The sequence below is a fragment of the Oncorhynchus clarkii genome, chromosome 2, assembly GCF_045791955.1.
Source record: "Oncorhynchus clarkii lewisi isolate Uvic-CL-2024 chromosome 2, UVic_Ocla_1.0, whole genome shotgun sequence".
Lineage (NCBI taxonomy): Eukaryota > Metazoa > Chordata > Actinopteri > Salmoniformes > Salmonidae > Oncorhynchus > Oncorhynchus clarkii.
The window spans coordinates 43709522-43736543 of NC_092148.1; the positions used below are offsets into that span (position 1 = coordinate 43709522).

The window sequence follows — 27022 nt, forward strand, 5'->3', positions numbered from 1 at the left end:
GTGGTGGTGAGGACCGACAACTGGACAGTGGCGGCATACAAACAGAGAGGGCTGCAATCTCGCCCCCTTTTATCCATAGCTCGCTCCCTACTGCTGTAGAGCAGTGTGCACACTACCCGGGAGCCATGTTGGAGATCTCCACGCGTAATCCGTTCACCCCTCTTGTAGGAAGTTACCCGTGGCGACTCTAAGGCGATGTTGTGTCCTAACGCAGACTAAGTCATGACTATGTCCTACAGGTCTCTAGCTCTACCCTTTTCGCCTCCTCAGTTTGCTTCTGAGGAACAGCGGAGGTTACATGCCTTGTGTCTGGTATGAGTGTTATGCATGTACATTGAGTGGACCAGGGGTTGCGCAATAGCCAAATACCACAGGTTGGCTTGGAACTCTGGGTGGTCTGCTGTGGGCCATTTCATTTGATGTTGGCTTGGGGCTATCCCCATAGCTGTGTTGCACAAAGTTGACAAAGGGAACGTACAGTTATAACTAACTATAACTACTATTCCCTGAAGGAGGGAAATGAGGTACACCTCCTCGGCCACGTGCTGCCCAGTTCTGGGCTTGGTGAAGAGCGGTACTGAATTGAAAGAATGAATACGTGCCTCTGGTTTGTTGCCTGTGGACGGTGGGGCTTACAGTTAGGCACGGTGTTCATTGGCCTTGACAGGCGTGATTCTAATGTTCTTCAGTAGAGGGCGCTAAGCACACAAGCTCCCCGTAGCTGTATTGTACCTAGTTTCCCTCCTTCAGGGAACAGTAGTTATAGTCATAACTGTACATTTGTAAATGTGTGGTATGGGGGTTGGAGCCTTGCTATAGGTAAACCACAACAGTGTCCAGCTGTTGCAGATGCACCTCCCCCGAAATCACTCGTAGACTTTCTTCTGCAGTCGGCTGTTAGCATTACTGCTCAAACATACCCAGTGAGTTGACAACAACCAGCAATATACAAATGTAGCTTTAAAAAATAAAAAAAAAAGACAGAAAAAGTGTCAGTTGATCAAAATTAGCTTGTTAACTCAATGAAACTGCTTTCTGGAATACCCTACAGACAAGTAAATAACAGGACGATGACAGAGTTGGTGTTGAAGTTTTTTTTGTCCATTTAATGTTTTTGTTTTTTTAGATATATAAGGAACAGCACAATTACTACAAATAACACCAATAGCAAATCACAGCCTACAAAGCAGATATTATGGATATTAAATGCTATAATACAAGATGTCATTCAAGTATTTTACATTTGTTTTTATTATTTTAGTCCCCCTCATGACAAGCCTAGGATATTGTAATGGTAATGAACTATTAAAACAAATCTATGGTTCATATACAGCTATTTTCATTTATTTGGCTTTATGGAATTTTGTCCTTTTTTTCAGTCCCCAGACATCATAGCCATTCATAACCTCTGAATATTGACAAACCCAAAGTGGGTTACGTCCTCCCTTCCCCTCTTTCTCGCCAGTCCACCTGACACTAGGGGGCGCCATGCCTGGTGTCCTGCTGAGTTCATTGGAGCACCAACAGTTCCACCCACAGGGTCTGATGCACTGTGCTAACAATTAGACTGGACCCCAAAGGACAGGTCTTACCTGTCACTCAATTGACTCACAGTTCCCTTGAGTTAAACCCACAAGACAGGGGGGGAAAAAGCTAAAAATAAAGTTAATTCTCGTAAAAACTCTACTTTTTCAACAATGACAGTTAATGAAAATATAATGGCCAATGTCTTCATGTTTGTTTTAAAAATTTTGACACAGCGGAACCACCTGTGAATATGAATCCCTTCTCAACCTCCAGCAGAAGGAACAGTTCTGTTATTTATGCCAATTGATTTTGAACTAAAGAGGACCATATACCCATATCATAGCTAGAAACACAGCAAATAAAAAAAAGCCTCATTTCAGACCATTTAAAAAAAGAAAAAGAAGTATGTACACATGCAAGTCGAATATATAAACTGTTCTATAAACAATAAAACAAGTCGCCTGGAGGTGAAAGTTATCTTCTGTCCAATTCACATTGGTGAAGAAAAAATTAATCACTCATCTATTTGATATCATCAGTCCTCTGTCAGATGAAGATGATGTTATCCACACCAGATTATTATAGTTTATCTGACTGTATGTAGTCAGTTGTTCATGGGAATAGAACAGGTGGGTTGAGTTCAGGGGTCAGAATGGAGACCGTCTGTCCATTGGTTGTACTCCTCCAGATGAACAGAGTAGAGCCTCTGGAAAAAAACATACGAGGGGTGTGTGTGTGGAAGCACTGGTGGGATGCAATGTTATAGGCCATGCTAAGCTGCAGACTGAAACCCTGCCTTGTTTAGCCCTGGGAAGCAGAACATAACCCGCCGCACATCTCCCCAAAGCAACCATCGCAGCACACCAGATCTACTGATAAACCTTTCCGTTTTTTATTTTTTCCCCCAAGTAATCCGGATTGGTGATTCCAGTCCTGTAGCCTCAATGGTGATTGATGGATGGATAGATTTGGGGGGGATGTCAGGAGCGGCTGCCCCCCCACAGCAAAGCGTTTCAGCACAAAGAACCACAAATTGCAAACACACTGAGGGGTGGGCTTTATGACACTTGGAAGACAGTTCATTCAGCAGGTTGCATTCAAAACTGTTTGGCAGGCAGGGAGTCACTGAGTGGCCACTACTGTAGGTGCTGACCAATGTTGCATATTTGCAATTGTCAATGCTGTACAATCGACATTACGGTGGCGGGCACAAGTAAAGCAGGAAAAACATAAAAATAAGGCAAATTTCAATGATCTTGTTCATACTGAGGGACTGGTACAAGTCATTTTTTTTTCATCATTTGGTTTGGTTTTGACATCAATTTTTTTCTCCCTCTATTTCTCTCTCGCGCAAAACAAGTTAAATATGTATTTTTCAACGCATCAATTTCTAATCCACCAACTAGATGGTGTCAAGTGGAAAGAGGGTCCATCAACAGAAAGGAATCACAAGGTTCGCAGTTGCCATCAAACGTCCTCAGAAACCATGTCAATTCCCCACATTGTAACCACGGGGAGAAAACATACTTCATCCACTCCTTCAATAGTCATTCAGTTTCGTCTCTAATAAGTCAAAACGCTGGGTGTTTCAAAACTAAATAAATCAAAATGGAAGAGCCTTGATTTATTCAAATCACAAGCTGTTCATCAGAAAGTCATTCTCTCATTCTTGCGGCGCAGAAAATATTAAATGACGTTGAGTTGATCCAAGTGGCTGAGGGTTGTCTGGGGTTACTTTGGTGGCAGCGCCCCGTCTGGGCTGCGGGGCGCTGGCTCTGGCTGCTGATTTTGGCATCCTCCCTGGTGGGGCCCTGGGCGAACGGGGCCAAAGCCAGTTTGGCTGTGGGGGCGGCTGGAGCCCTGGGAGGGGTGGCGGCGGCGACAGTCTCCGCTGGATGAGTGTCTCTTGCGACCTCCCTCCTCCATCGGGGGCTGTAAATGAAGGACAATGGTGGGATTGACTGGGGCTCTACGGACATTCTAAAAAGGGCAATTCCACGTTGTCAGATTTTTCACTTTCAAATCTATGCTAAACAAAAACATTTGATTTCAAAGTTTAACAAAGCAATGAACTATGCACAATTGAACAATTTACACAGAACATTTCACAGAAACACATTTACTGGATGAACTGTGCAGATGCAGTGTGGCAACAGAATTACGGTAAAATCAGCTATGACATACAAATCAAAATGTATTTGTCACATGCTTCGTAAACAACAGACTATCAGTGAAATAATTACTTACCAACAACGGAGAGAAAAATAATAATACCATGGCTATACACGGGGTACCAGTTCCGAATATGTGCAAGTGTACGTAGATACAGTTACATTGCAGCATTATTCTAAAATGGATTAAAATAATAATACCATGGCTATACACGGGGTACCAGTTCCGACTATGTGCAAGTGTACGTAGATACAGTTACATTGCAGCATTATTCTAAAATGGATTAAAATAATAATACCATGGCTATACACTGGGTACCAGTTCCGACTATGTGCAAGTGTACGTAGATACAGTTACATTGCAGCATTATTCTAAAATGGATTAAAATAATAATACCATGGTTATACACGGGGTACCAGTACCGACTCTATGTGCAAGTGTACGTAGATACAGTTACATTGCAGCATTATTCTAAAATGGATTAAAATAATAATACCATGGTTATACACGGGGTACCAGTACCGACTCTATGTGCAAGTGTACGAGGTAATTGACGTAGATACAGCGCATTCGGAAAGTATTCAGACCCCTTTGTTACATTGCAGCATTATTCTAAAATGGATTAAATAAAAATCCTCAATCGACACACAGTACCCCATAATAACAAAGAAAGTTTTATTCCAAGTAAAAAAGCGTTGAGCTCAGGTGAATCCGTTTCCATTCACAATCCGTGAGATGGTTCTACAACTTGATTGGAGGCCACCTGTGGTAAATTCAAATTGATTGGACATGATTTGGAAAGGCACACCCCTGTCTATATAAGGTCCCACAGTTGCCACAGCAAAATGAGGATGACGTGCGGAGCGTTTATATCCGTGGCAAATCATTTTAAAGATGCCCATCTCCTCCTACTAACTTTGCAGCATCGTTGAGTTATGTATTTGTTTAATTTAACATGTCCCTTTTATGATGATGATTGGGACCTGTTAGTGGTAGTTGTAATAACTGCACTGTGATTTTAGTTGTCAACAAAAAAGTCTAAATGTTAAAGGTCACAATTTTGTTGAACACCCCTACTCTAAACATCTCTATGCAACAGGGATTATTTTAATGTTAACAAACCCACTTGCTCAGTACTTCGACCCTAGAAAAGCTTACTCTAAACGTGTACTTTGAAAAGGTTACCCTAGTAGTAAAAAGTAGAAGACAAAATGTAACTGACAGGTTTTACTCGTAGTAAAAAGTAGAAGACAAAATGTAACTGACAGGTTTCTCTAGTAGTAAAAAGTAGAAGACAAAATGTAACTGACAGGTTTCTCTAGTAGTAAAAAGTAGAAGACAAAATGTAACTGACAGGTTTCTCTAGTAGTAAAAAGTAGAAGACAAAATGTAACTGACAGGTTTCTCTAGTAGTAAAAAGTAGAAGACAAAATGTAACTGACAGGTTTGCCTAGTAGTAAAAAGTAGAAGAGAACATTTAACTGACAGGTTTGCCTAGTAGTAAAAAGTAGAAGAGAACATTTAACTGACAGGTTTGCCTAGTAGTAAAAAGTAGAAGAGAACATTTAACTGACAGGTTTTACTCGTAGTAAAAAGTAGAAGAGAACATTTAACTGACAGGTTTCTCTAGTAGTAAAAAGTAGAAGACAAAATGTAACTGACAGGTTTCACTAGTAGTACAAAGTAGAAGAGTGCATTTAACCTTCTTTGACAGGTGTCCCTAGTAGTAAAAAGTAGAAGAGAACATTTCACTTTCGTTGACAGGTTTCCCTACTTACATCGATTCTGAAATCCTCGAGACGCTTAAACTTGCTCAAACACTCCTGCAACTTGGGGTCGATCCCCATGTTCTTGTTTTTGGAGTATTTAAGAAATGCCCAAAACTTCTCAAGTCCATACAGCTGGCCTGTGGGAGATGGGGACACAGATAAAGGCAGGTGTTAGGGAGAAGTCTAAGCCAAGGTCCCAAATGGCACCCTATTCCCTATATAAGGCTCTGGTCAAAAGTAGTGCACAGAATGTACGCATTGTGGAGGAACAGTAGTAACCAAATTGAGAATTATCACGCTGTGTGAATGTGTTGAGGTTCCCTAGGTGATGCATCTCACCAGCTTCGTAATCTTTCATGGTCTCCTCCTGGAAGTCCTTGAAAATGTTTGGCCTGAATTTCCTTTCCAGTCCGTAGCTGTAGTACCTGAACAGGCACTCCAAACCGTACCTGCAATACAGACAACAGGTATTAAATCAGCTGTGTGTGGTGATCGACTAAACAAACACCAATTTACTAACACTAGTAGTGGTACTGGAATTTTCTATTCACCCACCCTGTCTAGCTTTTATTTTGGTGATTGTTAGTTCTTAAAGATGATAAACTATGCAAAACAAGAAACATCAATTTTCAGGACCCTGTCTTTCAAAGACATTTTGTAAAAATCCAAATAACTTCACAGATCTTCATTGTAAAGGGTTTGAATGCAGTTTCCCATGCTTGTTCAATGAACCATAAACAATTAATGAATATGCACCTGTGGAACGGTCGTTAAGACACTAACAGCTTACAGACGGTAGGCAATTAAGGTCACAGTTATGAAAACATAGGACACTAAAGAGGCCATTCTACTGACTGAGAAACACCAAAAGAAAGATGCCCAGGGTCCCGGCTCATCTGCGTGAACGTGCCTTAGGCATGCTGCAAGGAGGCATGAGGACTACAGATGTGGCCAGGTCAATAAATTGCAATGTCCGTACTGTGAGACGCCTAAGACAGCACTACAGGGAGAGAGGACGGACAGCTGATTGTCTTCGCAGTGGTATACCACGTGAAACAACACCTGCACAGGATCGGTACATCCAAACATCACACCTGTGGGACAGGTACAGGATGGCAACAACTGCCCGAGTTACACCAGGAACACACAATCCCCCCATCAGTGCTCAGACTGTCCGCAATAGGCTGAGAGAGGCTGGACTGAGGGCTTGTAAGCCTGTTTTAAGGCAGGTCCTCACCAGACATCACCGGCAACAATGTTGCCTATGGGCACAAACCCACAGTCCCTGGACCAGACAGGACTGGAAAAAAGTGCTCTTCACTGATTAGTCACAGTTTTGTCTCACCAGAGGTGATGGTCGGAATCGCATTTATCGTCAAAGGAATGAGCGTTGCACCGAGGACTGTACTCTGGAGCGGGATCGATTTGGAGGGTGACGGTCCGTCATGGTCTGGGGCGTTATGACACAGCATCATCGGACTGAGTTTGTTGTCATTGCAGGCAATCTCAACGCTCTGCGTTACAGGGAAGACATCCTCCTCCCTCATGTGGTACCCTTCCTGCAGGCCATCCTGACATGACCCTCCAGCATGACAATGCCACCAGCCATACTGCTCGTTCTGTGTGTGATTTAATGCAAGACAGGAATGTCAGTGTTCTGCCATGGCCAGCGAAGAGCCCAGATCTCAATCCAATTGAGCACGTCTAGTGGAAGAGTGGGGTAACATCTCACAGCAAGACCTGGTAAATCTGGTGCAGTCCCTGAGGAGAAGATGCACTGCAGTACCTATTGCAGCTTGTGGCCACACCAGATACTGACTGGTGCTTTTGATTTTGACCTCCCCTTTGTTCAGGGACACATTATTCAATTTCTGTTAGTCACATGTCTGTGGAACTTGTTCAGTTCATGTCTCAGTTGTTGAATCTTATGTTCATACAAATATTTACACGTTAAGTTTAATGAAAATAAACGCAGTTGACAGTGAGAAGACGTTTCTTGTTTTGCTGAGTTTATTATTAAAAAAATACACTGAACAAAAATATAAATGCACCGATTTTCCTGAGTTACAATTAAATAAGGAAATCAGTCAATTGAAATACATTCATTAGGCCCTAACCTATGGATTTCACATGTCTGGGAATACAGATATACATCTGTTGGTCACAGATACCTTAAATTATGGGGGCATGGATAAAAAATGTAAAAAGTCAGAATCTGGTGTGACCACCATTTGCCTAATGCAGCGCGACACATCTCCTTCGCATAGAGTTGATGAGGCTGTTGATTGTGGCCTGTGGAATGTTGTCCTACTCCTCTTCAATGGCTGTGCAAAGTTGCTGGATATTGTCGGGAACCTGAACACGCTGTCGTACATGTCAATCCAGAGCATTCCAAACATGCTCAATGGGTGATCTTGTCAAGGTATCTCTGTGCATTAAAATTGCCATCAATAAAATGTCATTGTTTTCATCTGCCCATACCATAACCCCACCACCACCGAAGCTGCTCATTCACACGACGCCATACACACACTGCCTGCCGGTAGAGTTGAAACCGGGATTCATCTGGGAAGAGTACACTTCTCCAGCGAGCCAGTGGCCATTGAAGGTGAGCATTTTCCTACTGAAGTCGGTTATGACGCCAAACTGCAGTCTGGTCAAGACCCCGGTGAGGATGACGAGCACGCAGATAAGCTTCTGATAGTTTGTGCAGAAATTCTTTGGTTGTGCAAGCCCACAGTTTCCTCAGCTGTCTGGGTGGTTGGTCTCCGACGATCCTGCAGGTGAAGAAGCCAGATGTGGAGGTCCTGGGCTGGCGTAGTTACACATGGTCTGGGGTCGTGAGGCCGGTTGGACGTACTGACAAATTCTCTAAAACATTGGAGGTGGCTTATAGTAGAGAAATGAACATTAAAGTCTCCGGCAACAGCTATGGTGAACATTCCTGCAGTCAGCATGCCAATAGCACACTCCCTCAAAACTTGAGACATCTATGGCAATGTGTTGTGTGACAAAACTGCACATTTTAGAGTGACCTTTTGTTTTATTGATCATGCTGTTTAAATCAGCTTTTCAATATGCCACACCTTTCAGGTGGATGGATTATCTTGGCAAAGGAGAAACACTCACTAAAAAGGAAAATTTGAGAGAAATAACCTTTTTGTGCATTGGGAAAATGTATGGGATCTGTTTATTTCAGCTCATGAAACATGGGACCAACGCTTTACATGTTGCCTTCATATTGTAGTTCAGTAGGTCCATTATCTTTTCTACATACTTTATATCTTTATATACTTTTTTTCTTTCTGAAAAATAATTGTGTACACTGTTAAGACTTAGACGGCCCCAAAAAAACGCTTAGGCGGACCACCCAAGGATATAATTGGCAGAAAATGCCCTGTGCTTGATTGAGTCAGGTGTGTTAGAGCAGGGCTAGAACAAGTGTATGCCCCTGTTGCCTCCCCTTCCCAAACACAATTTTAGGCCCAAATAATTTTACAGGTCAAGAGCCTTCACACATTGCACTCTCCTTGCCCATCAAAGTTCTGTGTATAATTGGTAGATTGGTAAGTATAAGCAAAAAATTAAATGAAGCATTACCTGTATCCCTCCTTGCCGTCCTCCACCACCAGCTGTCTGAACTCCTCATACATCTTCCTGTTGAAGTGATCCCTCAGGAAGAACGACCAGAAACGGAACAGCGTGTTCATCTCCTGGGATTGGCCGATGCCCAACCGCTTGCGTTCTGTGATTAGTGGGGTGGAGGGGTGAAAGGTCAGTCAGACACTGGACCTGTGTCCCAAATGCCACCCTATTCCCTATCATTTCAAAAGTAGTGCACTATGTAGGCCATTTGGGATGCAACCTGTGTGACAAAGCAAGCAACAGCTATTGTTTCTATGCGCAGTGTCCCTAACTATTTACACACAAGTATAATGTGTCGTTACTTTCTAGTCTCCGAATGAGTGATCGTGCCTGCGTGTGAATGGGTGATCGTGCCTGCGTGTGAATGGGTGATCGTGCCTGCGTGTGAATGGGTGATCGTGCCTGCGTGTGAATGGGTGATCGTGCCTGCGTGTGAATGGGTGATCGTGCCTGCGTGTAAATGGGTGATCGTGCCTGCGTGTAAATGGGTGATCGTGCCTGCGTGTAAATGGGTGATCGTGCCTGCGTGTAAATGGGTGATCGTGCCTGCGTGTAAATGGGTGATCGTGCCTGCGTGTAAATGGGTGATCGTGCCTGCGTGTAAATGGGTGATCGTGCCTGCGTGTAAATGGGTGATCGTGCCTGCGTGTAAATGGGTGATCGTGCCTGCGTGTAAATGGGTGATCGTGTCTGCGTGTGATCTTTGTTTGGGGAAAGAATATGGGTAGCTATGCGTACCGTTTAGGCAGCGTCGACGGTACTTGTGATAAACGTGTTGCGTGAAGCCGTTCTCCTTGAGGAGCTCGTGGGAGGGGTGCTGGAAATTGGGGAGCGACTGGGGAGTGCAGCCAATTCCCCCCAATGCAGGTGTACCCTCTGAGGGGCTGGCGTTGGAGCTGGAGAGAGAGGGGTGATTAAAAGTACATACAAACACCACCGACAAATTAAACCTATATGAAATGGGTATCAGTAAACAATTCCAAACTCTGTCTTGGGGACCCCAAGGTGTGCACATTTTGTTTTTTGCCCCAGCAGATTCAAATAACCAACTCATCATTGGGATCTGATTGTTTGAGTCAGCTGTGTAGTGCTGGAGGGGGGGGGGGGCAAGAAGAAAACATGCACCCCTTGGGGTCTCCAGGACCGAGTTTGGGAAACGCTGGTATAAGTACACGTACCAATGTGTAAATGATAAACAATTCTGTACGACCTCAACCATTCTTATAGCATTGAAATGTTCTAAAGAAGACCTAACAAAAAGACTTCTGTAGTAATATGAACAAGTGCAAACGTTAGCAACAGGAGATGAGGGGACTTGACTCACCTGACGGAGGCGGTGCGAGATCGGTGCTCCCGCGAGTCCATCACCCAGCCAACGTGGCACTCCATGGGGGGGTTGGAGCTGTGCCTGGTCTTCCTTTTCCTGGGGGTCTAAAGACAGGGGGGGGGGGGGGGTTAGAGAGAGGACAGTTAACCAAACAGTACCCACAGCAGTCAAGATGCCCAGACCCAAATCCACCCCTAGTCGGAGGTTTCAGATGTAAATGAAAGACACTTCACAAATGAAATGTATAAATAGAGGAGCAGTGTGCCGCCTCACAGATGTCAGAATCAATAACCAATAGACAACTGAACCCTGGTAGATCTACGGGATGTGGGTAAGTCTAAGCAAAATGTCAGACACAAAATGGTTACCTTGGCGTCGACGGGTCGGCTCTCCTTCACAACAGGGTAGAAACGGGGCGTCATGGCGGGGTCCTTCCGGTGCGGGGTGCGAGGCGTGCGGGGTGTCCGGGCACTGCGGTAGCTGGGCGAGTCAGGTACAGTAGTCGGGAGGGAGCGTGCTATCGTGGAAGGCTCAGGGGCACCAAACAGTTTGTTCGCCAAGGCGTCTACGGGAACTGAGAGATGAGTCACGTGTTCATATGGGTCATTTCTGTATCACAGCTTCCATTTCAATATGCACATGAATAAGACTTACGTGGTGGTATTCCTATAGCTTGTCGGTGTTGTAAAGCCATAGAAACATTCCCACTGTATTATTCTGCTCTCAAATATCTGGTGTTATTTCCCAAAGTTGGTTCAGTAGAGTGGTTGTGTTTGGCATGTGATTAAGCCATAGCTGTGTGACCCCCCGTCTTAGTAAGAGGTCTGCGTCTCATCCGTTCATGTGTCTGTGGTACTCACTCTGCTGGGGCTTTGGGGGTCCAGGGGGCACCTCCTGGTTGGGGTCGACGGGGGGTTCTGGGGTCAGGCAGTCAAACTCCTCTCGGCTGATCAGGTGAACCTTTTTGAAGTTCTCCACCTCTTGCTGCAGAGACATGACAGGGAGGCTCAGTGAAACAGCGGTGGTGAACTCAATGGGTTGTTTCAGGGAGGCAGATCTAGTCCTAGAATAAAAAGCATGTACAATGGAGATTTTCCATTGAAAGTGCTTCTTTGTAAAAAGGTCTTCACGGGTCCTGGTTGACCCGATATACCCGAGACCCAACCGAAATTCTAACTTGTCCCTCGAGACCGGGTCCTGTTTGATTGTCACTACAGCTGATAGACCTGAGTGGACCCGAGTAGACGTGACCACAACCGAAATTCTAACTCCATTTAGACCCAGAGAAATCTACTTAATCCAGGACTAGCCTTTATTTGTGTCCGATAAATCGTCCCAATATCAAATCAGACCAGGTGATGAACATTCAAAAGCAAAACATTTGATCATGTGATCATTTTCACCACCTCATTGCATGTCCAAAAACAGTTTTTTTCTTCTTCAAGAGTCAAACAAAAGATGGGGGGATTAGGAAATAGGCTGTAATCAACAATGATCTGTGGAGCATAATGTACCTTCTTCAAAGTTTGGCAACAGTCTGACACGCACCAACATGGCATGGTGACCAAGAATACTACTAGGCTATGGTATAAAAATAGCAACAAAATTATAGGAACTAAACTAGAACTTGACTTCTACACACACTGAGCTTTTGTCGCAAATGGCACCCTATTGTCTATATTGTGTATTACTTTTGAACAGGGCCCATACATTTCCGGTAGTGAGGTAAATAGGATGCCATTTTGGATGCAACCTAGGAAACAAGACTTACTTTTCAAGCGCCAGCCATCTCTGACCAAGTTACCTGTGAAGACATCTGAAGAGCCATTTGTCCCCGAAACCCACTCCACAGAGCCCTTAGCCAGGCAAAGGCAGCCCAGGTAGGGTTTATTTATTAACACACCACTGGATGGGGGGGGGCACGTGAATGGCACAAAGTGCCCTGCCACAATGAGAGCAGGGACAAAAACAGCCCACTTAAGTTATATCAGTGATACGTGGTTGTTCATAACCGATTGGTTTATTATTGTTGTCTATTTGTTTTTTTTTATCTCCGAATGGTGACTGTCACAACAAGAGTGTATTTTGTTTAAATGGTTTCCGGTCCTGGTGGAAACTAGGCACATGCCTCATTTAACTAGAGAATCTGGAATTACTTAGGCTGTCCCCAAATAGTTAGTTACTACCTATTGAAAATTCTGATATCCATCCTCAAATGAATGCACCTATTCTAGATAAGAGTGCTTGCTACCTGACTACAGAGTTAAAGTGAAAGGGACTGACCTTGATGGTGGCGTACTCGGGTTCGTAGTTGTCATCCCACAGATCTGCTTCGTAGTAGTACAGGCCGTCGTTGATCACCTTCACGAGCTCATTGGTCAGCTTGGAGCGCGACGTGTGGTGGCCCGTGCGGTCACCCCCTGGGTGCTTGCGCAGGTAGGGCGGCGTCTGTGTCACAATGAGGATCTTGTTGACGTCATTGTCGGCGATTTCGCAGTCCGAGTCCTCATCGGACCAGTCGGTAAATGTGTTCCTGCGGCCATCCATCTGCTCCATCTCCTCGTCAAACATGAAGTCCAGCTCCTCGGGCTCATCCTTGGCTGAGGCGGTGGAGGGGACAAGGCTGAGGCATGCCTTGGGCACCGGGGAGAGAGCGTCTTCCTTCTGCTGCAACAAAGGGGTTTACCATCAGTTAACGTCCATGGGAGGAGGCGTGGATGGATGGATGGGTGCCAAGGTGGAGAGGGAGACAAGGAAGTAGAGAAAGGGCAATGTAGAGGTATGGAGCAGGCAGACAGTCATACTGTATACAGGCAGGGACACTATGAAGAAGGTGCTGGTGAACAGATGAATAGATAACACCACAGGCAGGAGGAATGGACTGGTGATGAACATATTGAACATAACCCAAATGGCAACCTATTCCCTATGTAGTGCACTACTTTGAACAAGCGCTTTGGTCTATGCCTACTACCTGGCAGAATTAGATCATGATTACATGCATCAATACAGTGGCGATTTGTTTAGCAAACGCTGCAATCGCATGTGAACTACAAAAACACCCTAATCAAACAAATCCCTGGCTGGTGAGCACTTTAATTAATGGGTATCTACACCAAAAAATAAACATTTCTTTGATTTTTCCCAGACCTCAAAAGCGGTCACCTGAAGTGGTGTAAGCATTGCTGTGGACTTAAAGCTGCACTATTCAGAAATTGCTCTGCCATTTTCTGGTCGCAAAAATTATGATAGCCAAATTTCAGACTACAATTTTTATATTGTAGAGGCTCATAGTACCATCTAAACTACTGTGAAAGATATTTTCCATAACCAAAAATATTGTATTTTCAGCTTTTTGAAGCTGGTGTACAAACCGAAAGAAAAAGACAAAAACAAAACTTAAGAACGGGAAGCATAGAAATAGCGCACATAAAACTGCTTCATAGACTCGTTTTCAATGAGAATGACAGATTTATAACCCACCTTTCCATGTGAATTTGATAACGTCATCAAAAAATGTACATATTACAGTTAAAACATTACATTTAGTTGTTTTGGTTAAACTATCCCCGATTCAATGGAATGTACAACTGATTCTCAAGATCTTGCACACTATTGAGATGCTATTGAGCTGACACTACTACACTGCCTTAACCAAGGACTACACGCTTTCTGGTAAGTTTTGACTACAATACTGGGTGGGGCGAATATATTTTATATGACAATTTTTTGTTAACTAGTAAATAGTAGCCTACAGCAAAGTGTGTATAAATAATTTCTAACTTGTTAACAATTTCTGCGAGTTAGTTTTTGCTACCATGTGGGCTTTAGCTTGCTTGAGCCTGCTAACTGAGGAGTGTTAATTCACCTGTTCCAATACGTTTCATTTTAAAACTGTTATCTTACAAAGGAGTTGTTTAATCTAGCTGCTTATCTATTTATCTGTACATGGAATTGTATTTGTTTTTTTACTCACTTTTTAAAATAATCTTTACAGGAAAATGCCACAGGCACTATCTGATGTGTGGAGACATTTCACTGCAGCTAACGTAGAAGGAAAAGCTGTGTACATTTGCAAATACTGTGCCAAATCATATGTGAGGAATGCAATAAAGATGCAGAATCATCTGGCCAAGTGCATAAAGTTCCCTCAGCGCTCACAACAACCCCTGACAAGTCCCTCTACTTCTATTCGAGGTGTAAATGATGAATCAGACACCTTTATCGATAGCAACAGGTCATGGTCCTCCTGGAATCAGAAGTTTTTTAGACTCAATGGAGGAACGTAGTCCGAGAAATGCTGATGAATGTCTTCCTTGAGCTGTGTATGCAACTGGTTCACCTCTGATGCTCACAGGCAATGTGTATTGGAAGAGATTTCGGAATGTTCTTCGCCCAGCGTACACCCCTCCAACCAGACATGCTTTATCTACTCATTTGCTGGATGCAGAGTTCAACAGAGTTCAAGTGAAGGTCAAGCAAATCATAGAGAAAGCAGACTGTATTGCAATCATCTCTGATGGGTGGTTGAATGTTTGTGGGCAAGGAATAATTAACTACATCATCTCCACCCCTCAACCAGTACTCTACAAGAGCACAGACACAAGGGACAACAGACACACCGATCTCTACATTGCAGATGAACTTAAGGCAGTCATCAATGACCTTGGACCACAGAAGGTATTTGCACAGGTGACAGACAATGCTGCGAACATGAAGGCTGCTTGGTCTAAAGTGGAGTCCTACCCTCACATCACACCCATTGGCTGTGCTGCTCATGCAAAGAATCTGCTCCTCAAGGACATCATGGCACTGAAAACAATAGATACACTCTACAAGAGAGCCAATGAAATGGTTATGTATGTGAAGGGTCATCAAGTTATAGCAGTAAAGTGAGAAGAATAAGAGCACCACATTGAAGCTGCCCAGCAACACCCGTTGGGGTGGTGTTGTCATCATGTTTGACAGTCTCCTGGAGGGGAAGGAGTCTCTCCAAGAAATGGCCATATCACAGTCTGCCGATATGGACAGCCCCATCAAGAGGATCCTCCAGGATGATGTATTTTGGGAGAGAGTGGTAAGCAGCCTGAAACCTCTGAAACCTATAGCAGTAGCCATTCCACGGATTGAGGGAGACAATGCCATCCTGTCTGATGTTCAGACTCTGCTTGCAGATGTAAGAGAAGAAATCCGTACTGCCCTGCCCACTTCACTGTTGCTCCAAACAGAGAAACTGCAGTTCTGAAAGGTCGAAAAGCATGAATACTCCTGCCTGAAGCCCATACACGCCGCAGCGTACACGTTGGACCCCAAGTATGCTGGCAAGAGCATCCTGTCTGGTGCAGAGCTCAACAAGGCCTATGGTGTCATCACAAACCGTGTCTCATCCCCTTGGCCTGGATGAGGGCAAGGTTCTTGGCAGTGTGGCGAAGTACACTACCAAGCAAAGGCTTTGGGAGGGAGATGCAATATGGCAGTCGTGCCAACATATCTCATCAGCCACCTGGTGGAAGGGACTTTGTGGATCTGAGGCTCTTTCTCCTGTTGCCTCCATCATCCTCCAAATCCCACCAATATCAGCCACCTCAACTGGTCCTTGTTTGGGAACACACACCAAAGCACGCAACAGGCTGACCAATACAAGGGTTGAAAAATTGGTGGCCATACGGGCAAATTTGAGGCTTTTTGAGCCTGACAACAAGCCATCCTCAAGGTTGGAAAGTGACAGTGAAGATGAGGCCTCAGAGTCTGATGTTCAAGAGGTGGACATTGAGGAGGTCCACGGAGAAGACATGGAAGCCTGAGAGGAAGACAACCAAAGCTTTAATTTCTTGATGTATGTTGAAAAAGTTTTTGGGAGATACGATGGATCATTGGGGATCATTTAATATTCCCTTTTGTTGTTCAGCAAAATCATCCCATGTGAAGAGTCAACTCATTTAATTAAACTTCAATTTGTAACTAAATTGAATTATTTCGATTGGAAGGATTAAAATGTTTGTTTCCATATGATAAATATATCCAATGCAAAAAACAACTATATTTAAAATGATATTAATATTAATTCCCATATATTCCCGTTAATTCCAACAGAAAAATACATACAAATAGAACCGACAATTATCTTTGTTATAGAGATGTTAGAGAGTCTTTCATTGCCAGACCACTCAACTGGACATAGAGTGGCTGGATCCAACTCCACTCACCTTGGTTCCTGCCGGGGAGGGCTTGGGTCTCTTCTTCACCTCGATCCAGGACTCAGAGTCCAGGTCGGGCAGGCTGGCCGACAGTCCCTTGGGCATGCTCTTCAGGTTGGACACGTCCTGCTCCATCTTGGGCTGCATGGAGGCCCTGGTCATGCCCCTGGTGGGCGTGGAGGACCGGGGAGACCCTGGAGCAGACTCTGTCGATTAGATTGACTCTATAGGTGAGCACGAGACTAGACAAGCCTACAGAGTGGCCTAGTGAGGGTAAGCCCACTCTATATCAGCTACCTTTCAATAGTTGTGTCTCAAATGGCACCCTATTCTGTTTATAGTGTGTGCTTGGGATGCAGTCATAGCTACCACTCATACCCCTTGAACTACCTACCAGTCCTACCTGATTAAATAAGCGTTTTCTAATCATTGTCTATTAAACACAAAGCAGGAAAGCACTTGACTGAATCAGTGTACTCACAGAGAAGCAGTAAGAAATAAGCCCTTTTATCCAATGGTTTTACACCTCACAGTATTACACTGTATACCTCGGTCCTTAGGGAACAAGTGTCTGGGTTCTGCTCCAACTGAGCCAATGTACAGAAGCATTTAGCCTTCACCTGAGCGTTGTGATGTAAGTGGATAGCGAGAAACAAGCGCGTAGATAGTGATTGTGGCTGGCTAGGTGGTAGAGCTATTTTATATGGCTAAGTATCACTGTGTTTTGATAGTGAATGTAATGATAATGATATATATACACACACACACACACGTCTGTTCGATAGTTTCTTCGATAGTCTCTTTATTAGACCAGTCTCTTAAAGTGGGTGCGGCTGACTAGGTTTTTGATTTTCTCTATTTTTGCATATTGTGGACACTGAATGTTAGATCTTCAACCAAAACCCAATATTAGATAAAAGGAACCTGAGTGAACAAATAACACATGTTGATAGCAGTGGAGGCTGGTGGGAGGAGCTATAGAAGGATGGACTAATTTTAAAGGGATGGAATGTAACCAATGGAACAGCATCAAACACACTGTTTAAATGCGTTTGGTACCATTCCATAGATTTCATTCCAGCCATTACAATGAGCCTGTCCTGATATAGCTCCTCCCACTAGCCTATTCTGATTGAGAATGCTTTCATTTATTTAATAAACAAAGTTAAGCAACACCCAATGCCTACAGTCGGAAAAAAATAATTCCCCCCTTACACTCAAATTGTTGTGCCACCACTAACTAAAAATGACTGCAACCTAACCAGGGATTTTTCTGCAATTGAAAGCAACACTTGAGTATAGAAATTCACTGAATAACAGTAACGAGTAAAAACAACATATACAGTAACGAGGCGATGTGCAGGGGTACGAGGTAGTCGAGGTAGCTACAGTGCATTCGGAAAGTATTCAGACCTTCACTTTTTTGCTACGTTACAGCATTATTCTAAAATGGATTAAATCGTTTTTTCCCCCCTCTTCAATCTACAGTTGTGGCCAAAAGTTTTCAGAATGGCACAAATATTAATTTTCAAAGTCTGCTGCCTCAGTTTGTATGATGGCAATTTGCATATACTCCAGAATGTTATTACATTTTTTTATCCGTTATTTTACCAGGTAAGTTGACTGAGAACACGTTCTCATTTGCAGCAACGACCTGGGGAATAGTTACAGGGGAGAGGAGGGGGATGAATGAGACAATTGTAAACTGGGGATTATTAGGTGACCGCGATGGTTCGAGGGCCAGATTGGGATTTTAGCCAGGACACCGGGGTTAACACCCATACTATTACGATAAGTGCCATGGGATCTGTAATGACCTCAGAGAGTCAGGACACCCGTTTAACGTCCCATCCGAAAGACGGCACCCTGCACAGGGCAGTGTCCCCAATCACTGCCCTGGGGCATTGGGATATTTATTTTTTTAGACCAGAGGAAAGAGTGCCTCCTACTGGCCCTCCAACACCACTTCCAGCAGCATCTGGTCTCCCATCCAGGTACTGACCAGGACCAACCCTGCTTAGCTTCAGAAGCAAACCAGCAGTGGTATGCAGGGTGGTAGCACCGGCAGCACCGGCATATGAAGAGTGATTAATTGCAAAGTCCCTCTTTGCCATGCAAATGAACTGAATCCCCAAAGAACATTTTCACTGCATTTCAGCCCTGCCACAAAAGGACCAGCTGACATCATGTCAGTGATTCTCTTGTTAACACAGGTGTGAGTGTTGATGAGGACAAGGCTGGAGATGACTCTGTCATGCTGATTGAGTTTGAATAACTGACTGGAAGCTTCAAAAGGAGGCTGGTGCTTGGAATCAATGTTCTTCCTCTGTCAACCATGGTTACCTTCAAGGAAACACGTGCCGTCATCATTGCTTTGCACAAAAGGGCTTCACAGGCAAGGATATTGCTGCCAGTAAGATTGCACCTAAAATCAACCATTTATCAGATCATCAAGAACTTCAAGGAAAGTGTTTCAATTGTTGTGAAGAAGGCTTCAGGGCGCCCAAGAAAGTCCAGCAAGTGCCAGGACTGTCTCCTAAATTTGATTCAGCTGCAGGATTGGAGCACCACCAGTACAGAGCTTGCTCAGGAATGGCAGCAGGCAGGTGTGAGTGCATCTGCACGCACAGTGAGGCGAAGACTTTTGGAGGATGGCCTGGTGTCAAGAAGGGCAGCAAAGAAGCCACTTATCTCCAGGAAAAACATCAGGGACAGACTGATATTCTGCAAAATATACAGGGATTGGACTACTGAGGACTGGGGTAAAGTCATTTTCTCTGATGAATCCCCTTTCCGATTGTTTGGGGCATCCGGAAAAAAGCTTGTCCGGAGAAGACAAGGTGAGCGTTACCATCAGTCCTGTCATGCCAACAGTAAAGCATCCTGAGACCATTCATGTGTGGGGCTGCTTCTCAGCCAAGGCAGTGGTCTCACTTGCAATTTTGCCTAAGAACACAGCCATGAATAAAGAATGGTCCCAACACATCCCCGAGAGCAACTTCTCCCAACCATCCAGGAACAGTTTGTGGACAAACAATGCCTTTTCCAGCATGATGGAGCACCTTGCCATAAGGCAAAAGTGATAACTAAGTGGCTCGGGGAGCAAAACATCGATATTTTAGGTCCATGGCCAGGAAACTACCCAGACCTTAATCTCATTGAGAACTTGTGGTCAATCCTCAATAGGCGGGTGGACAAACAAAAACCCACAAATTGACAAACTCCAAGCATATATTATGCAAGAATGGGCTGACATCAGTCAGGATGTGGCCCAGAAGTTAATTGACAGTATGCCAGGGCGGATTGCAGAGGCCTTGAAAAAAGAAGTGTCAGCACTGCAAATATGGACTCGTTGCATCAACTTCATGTAATTGTCAATAAAAGTCTTTGACACTTATGAAATGCTTGTAATTATACTTCAGTAGTCCATAGTAACATCTGACAAAAACATTAGACACTGAAGCAGCAAACTTCGTGGAAATTAGTATTTGTGTCATTCTCAAACTTTTGGCCACGACAGTACACACAATACCCCATAATGACAAAGCAAAACAGGTTTAGATTTTACAAATGTATATATAAATAAAAAAATGAAATATCACATATACATTAGTATTCAAACCCTTTACTCAGCAATTTGTTGAAGCATCTTTGGCAGTGATTACAACCTCGAGTCTTCTTGGGTATGATGCTACAAGCTTGGCACACCTGTATTTGGGGAGTTTCTCCCATTCTACTCTGCAGATCCTCTCAAGCTCTGCCAGGTTGGATGGGGAGAGTTGCTGCACAGCTATGTTCCGGTCTATCCAGAGATGTTTGATCGGGTTCAAGTCCGGGCTCTGGCTGGTCCACTCAAGGACATTCAGAGACTTGTCACGAAGTCCCTCCTGCGTTGTCTTGAATGTGTGCTTTGGGTCATTGTCCTGTTGGAAGGTGAACTGTCGCCCCAATCTGAGATCAGGAGCGTTTTCATCAAGGATCTCTCTGTACTTTGCTCTGTTCATCTTTCCCTCAATGTCGCCTAGTCTCTCAGTCCCTGCCACTGAAAAACATCCCCATAGCATGATGCTGCCACCACCATGCTTCACCGTAGGCATGGTGATGAGCGGTGCCAGTTTTCCACCAGACATGGTTTCATCAGAACAGAGAATCTTGTTTCTCATGGTCAGAGTCCTTTAGGTGCCTTTTGGCAAACTCCGAGCGGGCTGTCATGTGCCTTGTACTGAGGAGAGGCTTCCGTCTGGCCACTCCACCATAAAGGCCCAATTGGTGGAGTGCTGCAGAGATGGTTGTCCTTCTGGAAGCTTCTCCCATCTCCAAAGAGGAACTCTGGAGCTCTGTCACGAGTAACCATCATGTTCATGATTTGTTTAACACTTTTATTTTTTACTACATGATTCCATATGTGCAAGTTATAGTTTGTCTTCACTATTATTATACAATGTAGAAAAAAAAAAAAAAAAAAAAGAATAATCCTTGAATGAGTAGCGGTTCTAAAACTTTGACCGGTAGTGTAGACAGGTGTGTGCCTTTCCAAATCATGTCCAAATCAATTGAATTTACCATAGGTGGACTCCAATCAAGTTGTAGAAACATCAAGGATGATCAATGGAAACAGGATGCACCTGAGCTCAATTGTGAGTCTCATAGCAAAGGGTCTGAATACTTACGTAAATAAGGTACCCGCTTTTTAGGTTTAATGCATTTGCACAAAAGATAGTGTTTTTTGCTTTGTCATTATGAGGTACTGTGTGTATATTGATGAGAAAAATATAACATTTTAGAATAAGGCTGTAATGTAACAAGTCAAGGGGTCAGAATACTTTCCAAAGATTTCCCTTTATTGTAATTATGGGGCCTAGACCGAACCATGAAACATCCCCAGACCATTCTTTCTCCTCCACCAAACTTTACAGTTGACACTATGCATTCAGGCAGGTAGCATTCTCCTGGCATCCGCAAAACCCAGATATGTTTGTCGGACTGCCAGATGAAGTGTGATTCATCACTCCAGAGAACGCATTTCCACTGCTCCAGAGTCCAATGGCGGCAAGCTTTATGCCACTCCAGCCGACACTTGGCATTGCACATGGTGATCTTAGGCTTGTGTGCGGCTGCTCGGCCATGGAAACCCATTTCATGAAGCTTCTGACGAACAGTTATTGTGCTGACGTTGCTTCCAGAGGCAGTTTGAAACTCGGTAGTGAGTGTTGCAACAGAGGACAGACATATTTACGCGCTACAGAACTCAACGGTCCCGTTCTGTGAGCTTGTGTGGCCTACCACTTCGCGGCTGAGCCATTGTTGCTCCTAGACTTTTCCACTTCACAATAACAGCACTTACAGTTGACCAGGGCAGCTCTAGCAGGGCAGACATTTTACGAACTGACTTGATGGAACGGTGGCATCCTATGATGGTGCCACATTGAAAGTCAGGGAGCTCTTCAGTGAGGCCATTCTACCGCCAGCATTTGGCTATGGAGATTGCATGGCTGTGTACTCGATTTTGTACACCTGTCAGCAATGGGTGTGCCTGAAATGATGAATCCACTAATTTGAAGGGGTGTCCACATATATACAAATGTATGTGTGTGTGTGTTGGGGTGTCAGTGTAAGTATACAGTAGGGCAAAAAAGTATTTAGTCAGCCACCAATTGTGCAAGTTCTCCCATTTAAAAAGATGAGGCCTGTAATTTGCATCATAGGTACACCCAACTATGACAGACAAAATTAGTTTTTTTTTTCCCCAGAAAAATCACATTGTAGGATTTTTTATGAATTTATTTGCAAATTATGGTGGAAAATAATTATTTGGTCAAAAACAAAAAGTTTCTCAATACTCAAGTCTTCACAAGGTTTTCACACACTGTTGCTGGTATTTTGGCCCATTCCTCCATGCAGATCTCCTCTAGAGCAGTGATGTTTTGGGGCTGTTGCTGGGCAACGTGGACTTTCAACTCCCTCCAAAGATTTTCTATGGGGTTGAGATTTGGAGACTGGCTAGGCCACTCCAGGACCTTGAAATGCTTCTTAAGAAGCCACTCCTTCGTTGCCCGGATGGTGTGTTTGGGATCATTGTCATGCTGAAAGACCCAGCCACGTTTCATATTCAATCCCCTTGCTGATGGAAGGAGGTTTTCACTCAAAATCTCACGATACATGGCCCCATTCATTCTTTCCTTTACACGGATCAGTCGTCCTGGTCCCTTTGCAGAAAAACAGCCCCAAAGCATGATGTTTCCACCCCCATGCTTCACAGTAGGTATGGTGTTATTTGGATGCAACTCAGCATTCTTTGTCCTCAAAACACGACGAGTTGAGTTTTTACCAAAAAGCTATATTTTGGTTTCATCTGACCATGTGACATTCTCCCAATCTTCTTCTGGATCATCCAAAATGCTCTCTAGCAAACTTCAGACGGGCCTGGACATGTACTGGCTTAAGCAGGGGGACACGTCTGGCACTGCAGGATTTCAGTCCCTGGCGGCATGGTGTGTTACTGATGGTAGGCTTTGTTACTTTGGTCCCAGCTCTCTGCAGGTCATTCACTAGGTCCCCCCCGCGTGGTTCTGGGATTTTTGCTCACCGTTCTTGTGATCATTTTGACCCCACGGGGTGAGATCTTGCGTGGAGCCACAGATCGAGGGAGATTATCAGTGGTCTTGTATGTCTTCCATTTCCTAATAATTGCTCCCACAGTTGATTTCTTCAAACCAAGCTGCTTACCTATTGCAGATTCAGTCTTCCAGGCCTGGTGCAGGTCTACAATTTTGTTTCTGGTGTCCTTTGACAGCTCTTTGGTATTGACCATAGTGGAGTTTGGAGTGTGACTGAGGTTGTGGACAGGTGTATTTTATACTGATAACAAGTTCAAACAGGTGCCATTAATAAGGTAACGAGTGGAGGACAGAGGAGGCTCTTAAATAAGAAGTTACAGGTCTGTGAGAGCCAGAAATCTTGCTTATTTGTAGGTGACCAAATACTTATTTTCCACCATAATTTGCAAATAAATTCATTAAAAATCCTACAATGTGATTTTCTGGATTTTTTTTTCTCTCATTTTGTCTGTCATAGTTGAAGTGTACATATGATGACAATTACAGGCCTCTCTCATCTTTTTAAGTGGGAGAACTTGCACAATTGGTGGCTGACTAAATACTTTTTTGCCCCACTGTATGTGTGCGGGTAGAGTCTAGAGGGTGTGGATAGAGTCAGCGCAAGACAGTTAAAAAAAAAAAGGGTAAATGCAGGTATTCCAGGTAGCAATTTGATTAGCTATTTAGCAGCCTTGTTTAGCAGTATTATGGCTTGGGGGTAGAAGCTGTTTCAGGGTCCTGTTGGTTCCAGACTGGTACTGCTTACCGTGCGGTAGCATTGAGAACAGTCCATGGCTTGGGTGGCTGGAATCTGACAATATTTTGGGCCTTCCTCAGACACCTCCTGGTATAGATGTCCTGGATGGCAGGGTGCTCGGCCCCAGTGATGTACTGGGCCATACTCACCACCCCCTGTAGCGCCTTGGGATGGGTGCCTTGCAGTTGCCGTAATAGGTAGAGATGCAGCCAGTCAAGACACTATCAATGGTGTAGTTGAAGGACTTTGAGGATCTGAGAGAGCCCATGCCTAATCTTTCCAGCCTCCTGATCGTCCGAAAGGTCACATTTTGACAAATTCTTCCAGGAGTCTTGATGATCATCCAGGTGCTTTTTGGCTAAATTTAAGTCAACTTTTTGGACGACATGGGTCCCATTATGTCTGGTGAAAACCAAATACTGCATCCCACAATAAGAACATCATAACAACGGTCAAGCATGCTGGTGGTAGTAATGTGATGGATTGGGGATGCTTTGCTGCCTCAGGACCTGGATGACTTGCCGTCATTGAAGGAACCATGAATTCTGTTCTGTAATAGATAGTTTTAATGGAGAATGTCAGGCAATTCGTACGTGAGCTGAAGCACAGCTGGGTCATGCAGCAAGACCCAGCAAAAGATCCAGAACACACAAACAAGTCTACATGAGAATGGCTGAAAACAAACAAATGTAAAGTTCTGGAATGGCTTAGTCAAAGTCTGGACCCAATTGAGATGTGGCAGGATCTGAATCGAGCAGTTCATGCTCGAAAACCCACAAATGTTGCTGAGTTAAAGCAGTTCTGCATGGGAGAGTGGGATGTTAAGAGACTGATCATCAGTTACAGGAAGCATTTTGGTTGCAGTCATTACAGCTAAGGGGGGCATTGGGTGTTGCATAAGTTTGTTAATTACAGAGCCTTCAGAAAGTATTCACTTTCTTTCCCCCCACATTTTGCTGTGTTCCAGCCTGAATTTAAGCTCTATCAAATTAATATTTTGTGTCACTGGACTATTGTGTCACTGGACTTTTGAGATTTTTACTGATGAATTAAAAAAGAAAAGCTGGAATTTCTTAAAAGGGTTGAATACTTATTGACAAGGCCAGCCTGAATAAGTTCAGGAGTAAAAATGTGCTTAACAGGTTACAGGGACTCTGTGAGCAACATGATTTTTGAATAACTACCTAATCTCTGTACACCACACATACAGATAATTGTACGGTCCCCTCAGTCGGAGCAGTGAATTTCAAAACACAGATTCAACCACAAAGACCAGGGATGTTTTCAAACGCCTCGCAATTAAATGCACCTATTTGGTAGATGGGTACAAAAAAAGCAGACATTGAATATCACTTTGAGCAAGGTGAAGCTATTAATTACACTTTGATGATGTATCACTTTGATGGTGTACCCAGTCACTACAAAGTTACAGGCGTCCTTCCTAACTCAGTTGCCGGAAAGGAAGGAAAGCGTCTCAGGGATTTCACCCTGAGGTCAATGACTTTAAAAAACAGAGTTTAATGGCTGTGATAGGAGAAAACTAAGGATGGATCGGCAACATTGTAGTTACTCCACAACACCAACCTAAATGACAGAGTGAAAAGAAGGACGCCTGTACATCATTTTATTTCTTACAAAATATACTTGTTTTGTAAAAAAAAGAAACTGTTTGCAATAAGGAAGGTAAACTGCAAAAAAAGTGGGAAAGAAATGTACTTTATGCCCTGAACACCACTTAGTGTTATGTTTGGGGCAAATCCAACACATCACTGAGTACCACTTCATATTTCCAAGCATGGTTGCAGCTGCATCATGTTGGGGGTATGCTTGTCATCGGCAAGGACTAGGGAGTGTTTTGGGGAAAAAAATAAAAGCAATAAAGCGAAGCACAGGCAAAATCCTAGAGGAAACCCTGGTTCAGCCTGCTTTCCAACAGACACAGAGAAACAAATTTCACCTTTCAGCAGGAAAATAACCTAAAACACTAAATATACATTGAAGTTGCTAATCGAGTTACAGTTTTGACTTAAATCAACTACCAACGATCAACTTGACAGAGCTGGAAGATTAATAAAAATGTGCAAATATTGTATCAATCCAGGTTTACAAAGCTCTTGGATCTCTGGGGGCGCTATTTCATTTTTGGATAAAAAACGTTCCCGTTTTAAGCGCGATATTTTGTCACGAAAAGATGCTCGACTATGCATATTCTTGACCGTTTTGGAAAGAAAACACTCTGAAGTTTCAGAATCTGCAAAGATTTTGTCTGTAAGTACCCCAGAACTCATTCTACAGGCGAAACCAAGATGATGCATCACCCAGGAATTAGCAGAATTTCTGAAGCTCTGTTTTCCATTGTCTCCTTATATGGCTGTGATTGCGCAAGGAATGAGCCTACACTTTCTGTCGTTCGCCCAAGGTCTTAGCAGCATTGTGACGTATTTGTAGGCATATCATTGGAAGATTGACCATAAGAGACTACATTTTCCAAGTGTCCGCCTGGTGTCCTGCGTCGAATTCGGTGCGCAATTGCCAGCTGCTTCCACTTTACCATTTGATTCAGGGGAGAAAGCATGTGTCCAAGAACGATGTATCAATGAAGAGATATGTGAAAAACACCTTGATGATTGATTCTAAACAACGTTTGCCATGTTTTCAGTCGATATTATGGAGTTAATTTGGAAAAAAGTTCGCGTTTTGAGGACTGAATTTTCGGTTTTTTTTTGGTAGCCAAATGTGATGTATAAAACGGAGCTATTTCTAATACACAAAGAATCTTTTTGGAAAAACTGAGCATCTGCTATCCAACTGAGAGTATCCTCATTGAAAACATCAGAAGTTCTTCAAAGGTAAATGATTTTATTTGAAGGCTTTTATGTTTTTGTTGAAATGTTGCGTGCTGGATGCTAACGCTAATGCTAACGCTAAATCCTTTGTTTGCTAGCTACTGTTACACAAATTATTGTTTTCCTATGGTTGAGAAGCATATTTTGAAAATCTGAGATGACAGTTTTGTTTACAAAAGGCTAAGC

At 43.7% G+C, this 27022-nt stretch overlaps 1 protein-coding gene across 1 annotated transcript in view; it reads right to left on the reverse strand.

The window, feature by feature from the left end:
- Window positions 1–1117: 1117 nt before the first annotated feature.
- The window catches only part of LOC139368222 (la-related protein 1-like), a 92654-nt gene continuing 66749 nt past the window's right edge, over window positions 1118–27022 (reverse strand). Inside the window, 11 exon segments of the mRNA XM_071106884.1 lie at window positions 1118–3351; window positions 3353–3459; window positions 5478–5605; window positions 5808–5917; window positions 9069–9213; window positions 9852–10009; window positions 10438–10544; window positions 10809–11014; window positions 11301–11424; window positions 12724–13104; window positions 16647–16843. Of these exon segments, the coding sequence (XP_070962985.1) occupies window positions 3183–3351; window positions 3353–3459; window positions 5478–5605; window positions 5808–5917; window positions 9069–9213; window positions 9852–10009; window positions 10438–10544; window positions 10809–11014; window positions 11301–11424; window positions 12724–13104; window positions 16647–16843 (1832 nt within the window). The 3' untranslated portion in view covers window positions 1118–3182.